Source organism: Aulonocara stuartgranti (assembly GCF_965226115.1).
Source record: "Aulonocara stuartgranti genome assembly, chromosome: 9".
Taxonomy (NCBI): Eukaryota; Metazoa; Chordata; class Actinopteri; order Cichliformes; family Cichlidae; genus Aulonocara; species Aulonocara stuartgranti.
In genome coordinates, this window is record NC_138960.1 from 12,079,598 (window position 1) to 12,092,186 (window position 12,589).

The 12,589-nt window shown below is 42.0% G+C and overlaps 1 protein-coding gene across 2 annotated transcripts in view; it reads right to left on the reverse strand.

Moving 5' to 3' along the window:
* The window catches only part of arhgap29a (Rho GTPase activating protein 29a), a 32,850-nt gene that overhangs the window by 8,078 nt on the left and 12,183 nt on the right, over positions 1–12,589 (reverse strand). The window contains exons 3-13 of one of the 2 annotated variants that reach the window (XM_082545860.1): positions 8,707–8,850; positions 5,764–5,860; positions 5,375–5,447; positions 4,834–4,894; positions 4,083–4,229; positions 3,165–3,229; positions 2,957–3,067; positions 2,768–2,848; positions 2,149–2,331; positions 1,781–1,918; positions 1,441–1,631 (exon numbers count right to left, since the gene is read on the reverse strand). In XM_082545860.1, the coding sequence (XP_082401986.1) occupies positions 1,441–1,631; positions 1,781–1,918; positions 2,149–2,331; positions 2,768–2,848; positions 2,957–3,067; positions 3,165–3,229; positions 4,083–4,229; positions 4,834–4,894; positions 5,375–5,447; positions 5,764–5,860; positions 8,707–8,850 (1,291 nt within the window). Of the gene's footprint in view, positions 1–1,440; positions 1,632–1,780; positions 1,919–2,148; positions 2,332–2,767; positions 2,849–2,956; positions 3,068–3,164; positions 3,230–4,082; positions 4,230–4,833; positions 4,895–5,374; positions 5,448–5,763; positions 5,861–6,786; positions 7,665–8,706; positions 8,851–12,589 lie in introns of those variants that run through there. The other variant, XM_082545861.1, reaches the window with a different exon arrangement.

Here is a 12,589-nt window from a genome sequence, read left to right on the forward strand (position 1 = left end):
AGTTTTGATACGATCCACGAATGATCAGCCAATCAAAGACAGCAGATAATTAGAGCATAATGACAACTAACTGACACAGATAAGCTCGGGAATGGCAAAAGCTACATGTGATGCCATCCATTGTTAGGCTAAGTATCCAGCTGCATCTAACAATATACAATAAGTAGGTCACGGGTCTATATTTAACCTTTTGGTGGCCGCTGCACTGGGTGCATGTGAGAGCATATGAGTGCTGGTGTGTGGGCCTAAGTTTCATTTCCTCTTTCCCAAGCTGAATTCTTTTGATCAGAGGGATCAGAGGTGGGTGTGGTGGAGGCAGGAGAGTGGGGGTCGTGGAGGGAGAAAACTAAGTGAGAACAAAGCACACTGTTATTTCCATCTGTCTGGTATTTGTGTGTGTGACCCCAAACCCGCGTCAACAAAACTCTCTCAAAAGGGAAACCGTCTATTTTTAACCATAGCCTTCAAAAGAAGTCGATACTACATTTGCCTAATTATGAAGTGACCAATGTGTGTGTCATCTTGGTCAATCAGACTTTGTGTGTACATGAGTTTAATGGTGCTGAAAATCTTCAAAGAGCTATGTTTCCCCTTGTGTGAGTAATGTGCAGCAGTGACCCCTAGAGAATTAGGCCAGCCATAGATGACTGACAAATGTAGAGACAGTGGCACAGCTCAAAATAAGAAATAAGAAAAAGTGGGGCTACATTTGGTAAATAAACTAATTCATCTTTTAATTTTGTTGTTTTCTTGCTGTGGCTTCTTACAGTGGGCTAGCCTCCACCCCAAAACTAATGCTAGGGGAAACCCTGACGGGGTTTAGTAAACTGATGGTAAGCCCACTGGCCCAGCTCCTTTCTCCCGTGACCACAGTAATTTCCGCAGGAAGCCCCGGCCAGCGCGATGTCACAACTGTTTCAGATTTTCCAAAGCAAGCTCTCTGACTCTGGAACTCCACCTATCACCGCTAAAGTATGTGCAGTCTCAGACAGTAATAGCTACAGTACTATATTTACTTAAATTTACAGTTCCAACAGTGAAGCTTTGAGGTGTTGAAGTAATTGTTTGTCAACACAAAATGTAGAGACAAAAGCATTCAATTCAAATCACATAGCTCCAGGAAAACATGGTTAATATAAACAGAATTGGTTCCTGCACAGAACCCTGCAGAACTCCATTGCATGCATCCTACTAAAAATACGACATACCTTCTAAACGATGCTGAAATTAAAATCTTCAAATAAATAAATCCACCCCCCCAATAACAAGTAAAAACCTTTAGGTAGGTAAACTAAGATAAGGTCATTTGATTACCTTAAAAACACATCACATTTCAATTGAATTCAAATGTTCAAATAGCTAAACTAAATTTAAACACCTGTTTAAAATGACAAGCTCTGACCACATTCAGACAGCAAATAAGAGGAAGGGACATCGCACCCTGTGTTTTGTGTGACAGGTGAATCCAACGAGTGACACTCAAGTCGAGGCGCATCCGTAGGTAAACTCCTGACAAAGTCGATGTAACGCTGGCCAGGCTCGTACAGCTTGGCATTTTCACACAGAGTCTGGTGGTTGACAGGTAGAGACACAACCTGGGCCTGCTGAAGCTGGAACCAGTTGACGGTCACCTGAAACAGGGACACATTCCAGTGAATGATGATTCAGCAACTTTGAGCCAGTGTTAACTTATCGGTGGAGGTGTGCATTATTTCTACCACTCAGCCTGGTTTCAGTTTAAATGAACATGTCTTTAAAGACTTAACGTATTTCAACTTACGGCCTTGAGGGTGAGGTCACACTGGGAGACCATCTCTCGGATCTGAGTGATAATCTCATTCTTGGTGTTGACCAGCTCGACTCTCTTCACCCCGACATCAACCTGACAAGCTTTGCAGTGATCTTTGGCCTCCTCGGCCTGCCAACAGAAAGAATATAAATCACTGAAATTTTCAATTAAAGTGATGGATTCAAATCTGGGGGAAAAAATAGGAAATAAGAACTTTAATGACTAAAAGCTGATCTTCATGTTGCAAATAGAGACTAATCACTTGTTCTCGAATGGCAACTGAAGGCTTTATAATCACAGGAAACAAATTCACTGATATCTAAAATGGATAGATTGGACTATTAGAGGTGATGCTCTACCTTCTGCAGCGCCTCCTCCTCCAGCCTACGCCTTTTTTCTAGCTGCTTTGCCGCTGCCGCTCCCCCTCCCCCTCCAGTCTGCTCCTCCTCCAGCCGACTAGTCGACACCTTGGCCTTCTCGTATTCATCCTGTCGCTGGGTCTGCAGGAGCCGGGCCTTCCTCAGAGCCGTGTCTGCTTCGTGCTGCAGATGTACACGTATTAGTTTGAGTCACACACAGATTCATGCTGTGTACAACGTGAATGCAACCACAGAAAAAGATGGCTTTTAAGTTTTTGATAACATGCAATAATTGCTATAAAGATACAATTCACAAACAGATTTGCAGAGATAATTCATGTTCAGTAACATTTCTATTATGGTGTCCAACTACAGAGTTTAGGACTTTGACTATTTCTTAGATTTAGTCACTGGATTAGTGTCTCTCAATCCGTCATATGTGCAACAGAGCACTTGTCTTGGCAGGTTAAAAACAAACTATTTGTCTGGATTTGTATATCGGGCTGAATCACTTCAAGAGCATTCTTGGGCTGAGACCCCAGGTCAATGAAGCTTTTGATCCAGTGTGCATTTGTGTGTGGTCCTCTTAAAAGTGCAACCTCCGTGACTGTCGACTCACCATTTTCTTTTGCTCTCTCTGCCACTGCTCCTTGACCTCTTTTCGCAGTTTGTCCAGCTCATTTTTTCTGGCCAGGAGAGGCTGGAAAGAAACACAGAAAATCCACACCACACCCACAAAAGCAGTAAGACCACTTGTTTCCATCATACAACCCATGATAAAGTTAGATTTCATGAATGCAGCAGTTACCTGCATGAATTTGTTGCTTTGGAGTATTGCTGCAGTTTGAAGAATCAGCTGGCTATACTCGATGTCATTTTTGAAAGCTGTCATGTAGATCTCACGGAAAGGCATGAATTCCTTGAACGAGGCAGAAGAGGTTTAAATCTCAGTCCCTAACATGTGTGAGATGCACACGATGCCGATGTAAGTCAAGTTAACTGCAGCGTCAACTTACCTGTTGACTAGCAAGCGTCTTAGCAGTCTCAGCCATCTTGGCGTAACTTTTTGCACACTCAATATCTGCAAAAAGACAACAAGATTCAAACAGGTTCAAATAGATTAAACAAACATTACAACACAACGTCCTTTCTGCTGGTTCAAAAATGTATATTTTATTTAAGTATCTTTCATTTTCAATTAATAATTGGATCTCAAACAAATGTTTTAAGTCATTAATGCTTTCCAAATCAACTGCACATTGTCCTTAATTCTGATAAAAGATAAATCAGTGTGTTTAAGAAAAGGAGCTGATAATATGGACTGCACAGCTTGACTGAGCGTTCTGTGTCACAGGATAAGTGAAACCATTCATTAACCAATCTATCAAACAAAAGTTTGCACACTACAAACTCAACCTTGAGCATGAACAAGACTTCATTGTTTTACGTCCAGCTCAGGTGATCAACATGGTTTCCCTGGGAACTAGCCTTTAATGGATCACTACACTGTCCACTCACTAAAATGATGTGTTTAGCTAGTACAGCAGTTATCATTGACATTTCCCAGTGATCTTGTAATGGAGCTACTTTTAAGATCAAGTGGACAAATTAACTACTAAGATGGCTGAGACTCCATTAGTGTAGCTTTGCATGATTCAAGTTCATATTCATTAATGCCCCTTTTGAAGCCCCTCGGCTCATCTACTGTCCAAAACAAGACGTTTTAGTTCCCATCGTCATAAAAAGCTAATGAAAGGATCTCGTATGGCAACTAAAGAGTCAAGCACATGACCGTGGTCCATGACACCAACTCATGACATCATTTTGGATTCTTTTGAGCTACTTGGGCGTTAGTTAGTGACTTAGTACTTAGTTGCTGCCTCCCAACAGTACTTCAGAATTGGTCTTGTGAATCCACCGGTGTCATAACTCACCCATATTGAGACGCTTCTCCACCCATGCCAGCAGCTCTTTGGTATACTTGGACCACGCCTTGGCGTAGGCCAGTGCTGACTCCACTCCGCTGTCCTGCCTCTGCAGTGTCCTGTCCACCTCTTCGGCCCGAACCGGTGGAGAAGACTCTTTGATGAGCACACGAAAAAAAATAAAAAATAAAAATAAATCACATGAGGAAGCGTGTGCAACATGATCCCCACTAACCAACCAACACACATCGAACATGGCTCGATGGAGTAGGTGCATGTTTAGCAACATCTATGACTGTGAGTCAGCAGGAAAAAGCCCATGCTGACCTTGAGTTAGCAAGATGTGGGCTAATGCGGCTAAGATGTGGGAGCAGGGACAGCTCAGTAGGTAGAGTGTTTGGCCCCATGATCGGAAGGTGGGGGTTCGAATCCAACGAATGGCTACCCTGAGGTACCCCTGAGCAAGGTACCGTCTCTACACACTGAAAAAGCCCATGCCCATCGGTTAAATGCAGAGAAGAATTTCCCCACAGGGATCAATAAAGTATACAATATTAATGCCTTTTGAAGGGAAGCAATGATGACAGGAGAATGACCACATGCATTAATACCAGAATAAGGTGACTGGACATAATTGCAAATAACCCCACAGACATGCCAGGGAGAGGACAAAAAACAGAGTCAATCTCTCCCCACTCCTGAAACTTCCACACTGGAGAACAGTACAGTACAGTAGCTGTGTGTCAGTGATCTGCCTTACCTGGCGGATCATCTTTCTCAAGACCGGATCCTCCAGATTCCACAGAGAGGTTCTCAAAAGACTGGAAAACAAACCAAAAAAGTGTTTTTGAATAAATAAATATGAGACATAGGGGAGGTGCACGAAGGGTGAACTTCCTTGTCAAAGCAGAGTACGCTCGGCTAAAACGCTTGAAAAAGGCTTATCAGAAACTTGGCTTCCTCCTTACATCAGTTACAAAAACTGCAGTGGGAAAACAACAAAGCATGACATCAATTCATCATTTGAAGAGGCCATTTCAGAATCATGCTGCAACCTGCAGGTATGTTGCTTCACCCCTGATCGCCGCTGGGCAACTTTTCATATCTTATTTTTGACAATTCAGGGCCAGAAGCCAAAATCGTACACTTAACAGGAGAGTCCATGAACTGATGATGAATGTATGTTTAATAATGGAGCCCATATTCTAAGGTACGAGTTTCATTTTAAATCTTAAATGCAGTTCTGGAGGATGTTTATCAGGAAGTTAAAGCCTCACTTTTAAATATTGCACTTCTCTTACCCTGCTTCTCTTAGTCAGGGGGAGCCCCAACACTGATCCATTCTCTACATCTCCCATAAGGAAGTCAGACACTCTGAAGAAAAACAAAACAAAATAAAAGAAAGGTTCAGTAAAGAATGAAAAGCACAAAAGGAAATACACACAAAAACACGACTTAAATTATGTTCGGGGGGTTTATTTAGCATAAACAGAGTTTTTATCTGCACTCACAAAAAAGAACTGCTTTTATTTTTCCTTAGCTCTTATTCTCTCTTTTTACACAAGATTAATAAATATCGGCTGGCCTCCATTAGCTGCGTGCATATGCAAACGAATTGAACGCAGTAACAAACATCATCGAGTGAAATGAGCCGTGGAAGGAGCAATCAGAGTAATGACATCATACTCACACATTGCCAAAGGTGAATGCCAATGTGTCGATTGCAGCGTAGATCTCTCCGAAATGCTTATGTTTGTTGTCTTCGTTCACCTCCTTAAAGTTCACTCCTGTCAAATTATGGTGAAGTAAGACTGAGTCAACTTTCTGTAACAACCCCAAATCCTGCATACTGAAGACATCCTGTGTTTAAGGCAACAATCACAAGATATGATTCATCATCCTGTGCATGATGTTAACAACAGAGTGAATGAAAATCTCTTCTGACTCAGACTGTACTCCTCAAAAGCTCTGAGAGCTAGAGGACTGTTTGTGTGTAGACCTTTTAGAGTTGAGCAATCCCTCAGAGGCATCCAAAAACAACTTTATGTTAAATCAGTGAAGATAAGCAAAGACCGTGAGTGTGTATATTTGGCTGTAATCTGCTCTTGCAGTAGTTTCCTGCTGAAAATCTAAACACAGTGATGACTGAGGACAGAATGGAGGAAAAACACCAGTGTAAATACGGCTGTAATCAGTCTTCACAATAAACTTCCTGGCCGGACTGAGCAGAGGGAAAATAAACCAGGAGAGAGATGCTCAGAAATGAGACCCAGCAATAAATCAGTGATGTCACTGGTCATTCAGTCTTTCCTTTCCAATAGAACAATGGAGATTTCTAGAGTTCAATGACTTTCAGACATTTTAAATAGAAAACTAACAGAGTTCACTTGTTTTTTATTAGCTAAGCTCAAAACCTACTTCAATGTCTTGACTTTTGAACATTAATCCTAAGCTGGGACAACTTCAGAATTTCCTGAACTTTAATAACTTCTCAAATCCTGAAACAAAACTAGCCTAAACGTCATCCACACCTAGAGTCCTAGATCTTCCACCTGGTCTCTTAGTATCTGCTTCACATAATGCAAACCACCTACAAACGCCTACTATAGACCTTCCCAGTCTTCTAAACTGCTATTACATATTGCCCCGTACCTCAAAATGTTTTCAGAAGGTGTTGCTAAAGAAGCACACAAGTGAACCAGCAATTACCTACCTCAAAACAGGTTTCTGTCCCGCTTTGTCCTAAACAGATATAAGCCTTGTTGATCATGGAAATCAACACCTGCTTAAGACTCCTTGGAAGAAGCCTTAAACATGACACCAAAATACTTGCAAATCTTTAGCTGGTCCAAGAAAAGGATTCCTTTGACCAACACAAGGAAAGACTGACCACTGAAAATAAATAAAATAAATTCAATGGGGGGAAAGAAAAAGTCTTCAAATTAAATTTAAAAACTGATTTTAACGGGGTGTCTCCAAGCCACCCCCAGCAGTTACCACCATTCAAATCATACAGCTCTGCTTTCGCATCTCCTCTCCCGCACAGCCCCTACCCCCCAACAGGACATCCTGAGGCTTGCTGGAATACAATGCCAGTACTCGCTCAGGCCCCAACCAGTGGTCCAAATGTGGAAGTTACATCATCAGAGAAAAATGGTATTGTTTCACTCGAAAAGCACAACACTCTCGAAACACTCATCAGTAGCAGAGTCCTGTGCTGCAATTAAGGGATCGGAAGCTCCAACAGAGAGTAATTGAAGACGTACTGAGGTATGCCAAGGAAACAGAGTATCACAGGGTGGGAGGTTCAATTTTCCACCAAAACAACTCTTTGACGTAGGGTCAGGGTGCACTTCAAGTAGAAATCCAAAACAAATTGCTAGTTTTGCCTCATATGTACGTTATTGTGTAAAATATCAGGCTTGGTGGCTCAAAAACAATGGAGCAAAGCTGATAACACACTGGCACCGTCTACATCTCTCTTTTTTGGGGGGGTGGGGTATCAAGAAGTGGACAGGTCTGGCCACCTAGTGGTAGAAAGATGTTACAGCACTTCATATAGTTATGGAAAGAACAAGTAATTACTGTGTTATAATATCTACTATTCACTATAGGAACTTCCTCTGAAATAAAAATAATAATACCATTACTCAGAACTATTTAAAAAAAAGTTTGTCTAACAGCTGAAGACTTTCAATCTATATACTTATGAATCCTCCTAATGATTAATGCAATATAATCACGAGCATTAATAACAATGTTTTTACAGAATGACTATTAAGCTCTCAAATCCAAGCCTTCCTCATTGACAAAGTTGTGCTTTTTTGTCTCGCTTGTGCAAAAACATGTTCCAGTGCCACATAAACACTCAAGTTACTGCATGAAAGACAGGACTTGCAAGAGCTTATTTTTTGTGGCACATATATGCACACGCCCAAATGTGTATGGACTCATTCCAAGTATTTCAGCTAAAGGTGAAGCCCATTCACATTCACATGCACATGCAGAGCCTCCTCAGGCCTCTCCATCATGTCACCATTCCTTAGAAGTAAAAGCTTTTTATGCAGCCCCTCTCTGCCCCTCTTTGCAATGCAAATTGAGACGAGGTATACTCTAGGGATTCTTGTGTGGCCGCCAAGTTAAGAACTGACCTGCATGCCAGATCATAATCTTAAAGAATGAGCGACTGAAAAGGATTCCTCTGTGCAGTTCCCACTGGACTGGCAGACAAAGCACAAAGGACACCCGCTTCTCCCTGGATCTTCAAGTATCAGGTACCCGACTCCCAAATATTATTTTCTTAGTCTCTATATGGGGTTTGAAACACACGTTGCTGCATTCAAAGTGCTCGAGTGACTTCTGAAGAACTGTGTCACCTTGAAGCTGAAAGACAACTCCAGAGAAACAGTCTCTGGGAAGTTCTTTAAACCAGGATTGGGAAGACTGTATGAGAGACAGGACGTGGTAATAGTGAATGCCCAGCAGAGAAGACTATCAAGGGAGAAGGGAGGATTAGATAAGCAGAGACAGAAAACAGACTAAAGGAAGAGTGGAGGAGTATCTGGCATGTTTTACAGGAAAGCCGAAAGTTATGAGGGTGAGCATTTAGGGGGAGCTGGTCATCTTTGCTCACCTTTGACCGTGGCGATGACGGTTCCAGCTGTACTGAGGATATCCACTGAGTTGAGGCTCTGGTGTTTGCTGATAATGGCCTTCAGGACTCGTAGCAGCTCACCGAGACGTTCGTGGACCGCGTGGTGAAGACAGTCTTGGTGCTCTGGAGATTGTCAAGACAGTTAAATAATGCTTATTGCACACATTTTCCACCCAGTCAGAAAGATATGCTCACATTTAGTCCAGACTGATGAGAAAAGGAATCCCTTAGCCCCTTAGAACATTTTGGCAATAACTAACATGCGATATATGAAATCAACCATTTCAAATGACAGAACTGACATATTATACAGCCAGTGGATTATCCATTAGCCTTGTTAACCTTTCACCAGTAAGAAAAGAGATCATTGGCAGTGTTGCTCCGTCTCAATGATGACAGGTCATATGCTACATGATACTGTAGAAGCTGGAAAATTAAACGTTTCCAAGGTGCCACTTTATGCTATGAACTGTGTCTGCAGGCCCACTGTGTTTCCAAACAGAAGTGTATCAAACAAAATGCTATCACGTTTTATAAACCCTGAGCAGATTAGTCCTAGGACCCACCAATTTACAGTGGGGCAAAAAAGTATTTAGTCAGCCACCGATTGTGCAAGTTCCCCCACTTAAAATGATGACAGAGGTCAGTAATTTGCACCAGAGGTACACTTCAACTGTGAGAGACAGAATGTGAAAAAAAAAATCCATGAATCCACATGGTAGGATTTGTAAAGAATTTATTCGTAAATCAGGGTGGAAAATAAGTATTTGGTCACCTCAAACAAGGAAAATCTCTGGCTCTCACAGACCTGTAACGTCTTCTGTAAGAAGCTTTTCTGTCCCCCACTCGTTACCTGTATGAATGGCACCTGTTTGAACTCATCATCTGTATAAAAGACACCTGTCCACAGCCTCAAACAGTCAGACTCCAAACTCCGCCATGGCCAAGACCAAAGAGCTTTCGAAGGACACCAGGAAAAGTATTGTAGACCTGCACCAGACTGGGAAGAGTGAATCTACAATAGGCAAGCAGCTTGGTGTGAAAAAATCAACTGTGGGAGCAATCATCAGAAAATGGAAGACATACAAGACCACTGATAATCTCCCTCGATCTGGGGCTCCACGCAAGATCTCATCCCGTGGGGTCAAAATGATCATGAGAACGGTGAGCAAAGATCCCAGAACCACACGGGGGGACCTGGTGAATGACCTGCAGAGAGCTGGGGCCAAAGTAACAAAGGTCACCATCAGTAACACACTACAACGGCAGGGAATCAAATCCCGCAGTGCCAGACGTGTTCCGCTGCTGAAGCCAGTGCATGTCCAGGCCCGTCTGAAGTTTGCCAGAGAGCACATGGATGATACAGCAGAGGATTGGGAGAATGTCATGTGGTCAGATGAAACCAAAGTAGAACTTTTTGGTATAAACTCAACTCGTCGTGTTTGGAGGAAGAAGATACTAAATACTTTTTTGCCCCACTGTACATACTGGTGACAAGATAACTATGTGACACCATTCCGGGTTTGAGTTCTCCTGTCCTGGCGACAGCACCATAAAGTGGAGGACGGCAGAAACGCAACACACGAACCCAACTGCTATGTGCATAAATAAACGAGACCTACTATGGTCTTTTAGCAATCATCAGCCATCCAGCGAGCGAACCAAAGAAAACACGGCATCTCAGGTATGTGGTTCTCTGTACTGCACGTGACTTTACAAACAGTGAGTCACAGCCATTAACAAGGGGACAAAACACTCTGTTATCATCTAACCTTGAAAACGTGCTCTCGGCTTAGTCAGAGTGAGATCATGAACAGCGCAATGCATTAACTAAGGTAGGTAAGGCTGAGGTATTTTTTGCTACTTACTGGTAACATACAGTGGAGTGTGACCAGACTGCTGACACAACATGCATGGGTGGCTTTCTTAGAAATAACCAGTACAAGAGGGTAGGCACGTCTCCCTCTGTTCCCTCACTCATGCAAACATAATATACACACATACTCACATAATTACACTTGTGATCTAGATATGCTGAGTCCTAAACTATAATCACACTAAATACACAGGAGGCTGTTTGGGAGGTTGTTTTGATTTCATGTTTTAAATGTCATATGACTTCACTTTAATAGTTGTTTCCAGGTCACATATCTTTGCAGCCAAATACAGGTTAAACGAAAACACACAAACAAACATACACACACACACACACACACACACACAAAAGACACAGTCGGTCAAAGCCGCATTTTGTGCTGACGATCACCCCTGGATTACCCTTCATGGAAATGGGGATCAGGAAGACTTTAGCTGTCTCCCGTTTTTTCTTTTATTCGTTAGCTCTCTCTTTTGGAGTGGGACAAATAGTTCCGCCAGTGGGGCTAATAATGCTAGGTCTTTGTGGCCACCGTGACAATACTAGCTGAGGCCTGAAATGTAAATCCAGCCGACTGACCAGTCTGTGACAACTTCACAGTGATCAACAGTTCAGGTAAAACGTTTTGAACAGAACAGCTCTGACATGCAAAATGTCTATATATTCTGCTGCTTTACTGGGAACTAGAGCTGGGCGATAGAACGATAACGATATGTATCGCGATATAACTTTTACTCGATAGAGAAATTAAGCTATCGCGATAGACCTCGCCACTCTTGTTCTCTTAAAAAAAAAAAAAAAAAAAAAAAAAAAGGTCAGCCGATCCAAATTAAGTAGCGCAGAGCCGAACCAATCACAGCCGCAGCGTCACGTCGCGTGACTTGTTACGTACAGCACAAGTGCCAAGCCGCACGTGTGTTTGTTTGGGAAGCAGCCAGCGGGTAATGGAGGAAATGAGTGTGCCGACTAGAAAAATCAACCGAGCGTGACCGAAGAGAAAACAGATGATGGTTCCAATGCCGGAGAGATTGTCGAACGGAAGAGCCATAGAAGTTCCGTAGTGTGAAGGTATTTCGGCTATTTCAAGTCTGACAAAAAACAGAGTAGCGTGCACTGCAAATTGTGCCGAAAGCAAGTCTGGAAATACAATAAACTGGTGCATGCGTCACACTGTGCGCCACGTTATTGTTTCGGTGAAATGAATTTCTACAATACTGTTACTGTTAATTCTACTCTCTGCAGTGTTTAAATGCTTACATATACACACAGTTACTGTCCCTCCACACATACGACTCGGTTCTGCTTCTATGCCCCAGCTTTGTTTACTTTTTCCCACCGAGGCTTCTAGACTTCTGATTGGCCAACATTTCTACACGGTTAGGAATCTAGCGCCACCTGATGCTTTGGCATGTTCATAGCAGCGTTTTCCTTCATTTCTGCCTTTATGTGTGGACGGGATTATTTTTTAAAACGAAAACGGAAAATCTCCGTTTTCAAAAATACCCATGTACGTGTGGACGTAGCCTCAGTCTCTGACTGGAAGCGCTAATTCGTCATTCGGCTTTTGTCAGACTAAAGTAACTGTTAAAACTGTTTGAAAAGCTAAGCTATACAACAAGGAGAGATTGAGAATTTCCTTTTAGTTCTCAGTTTATTTGATATTGACAAAAGTTAGTCAGTTTTGTCTGTTCTTCTGTAAAACAAACTAAGATTTATTTTTAGAATTAATATTTTGTTTCTAAGTGGAATTGACAATTTAGTCTGTTTCATTTGTTCTATTTTGAAACTTAAACGCTTTAGCGGCTGCCTTTTGTGTAGTTTGCAATATTTGCCTTTATTTATCTGAAAAAGTCTCATGTTCCTTAAGTACATCTACCCTGTTGAACTTATTATGGGAAATAAATATTTAAATAAAAACAAGCTGCTGACTATTTCACATTTTACTTGTGAGCAACGGCACATTTAAATTTTACAAATAGTTATTTG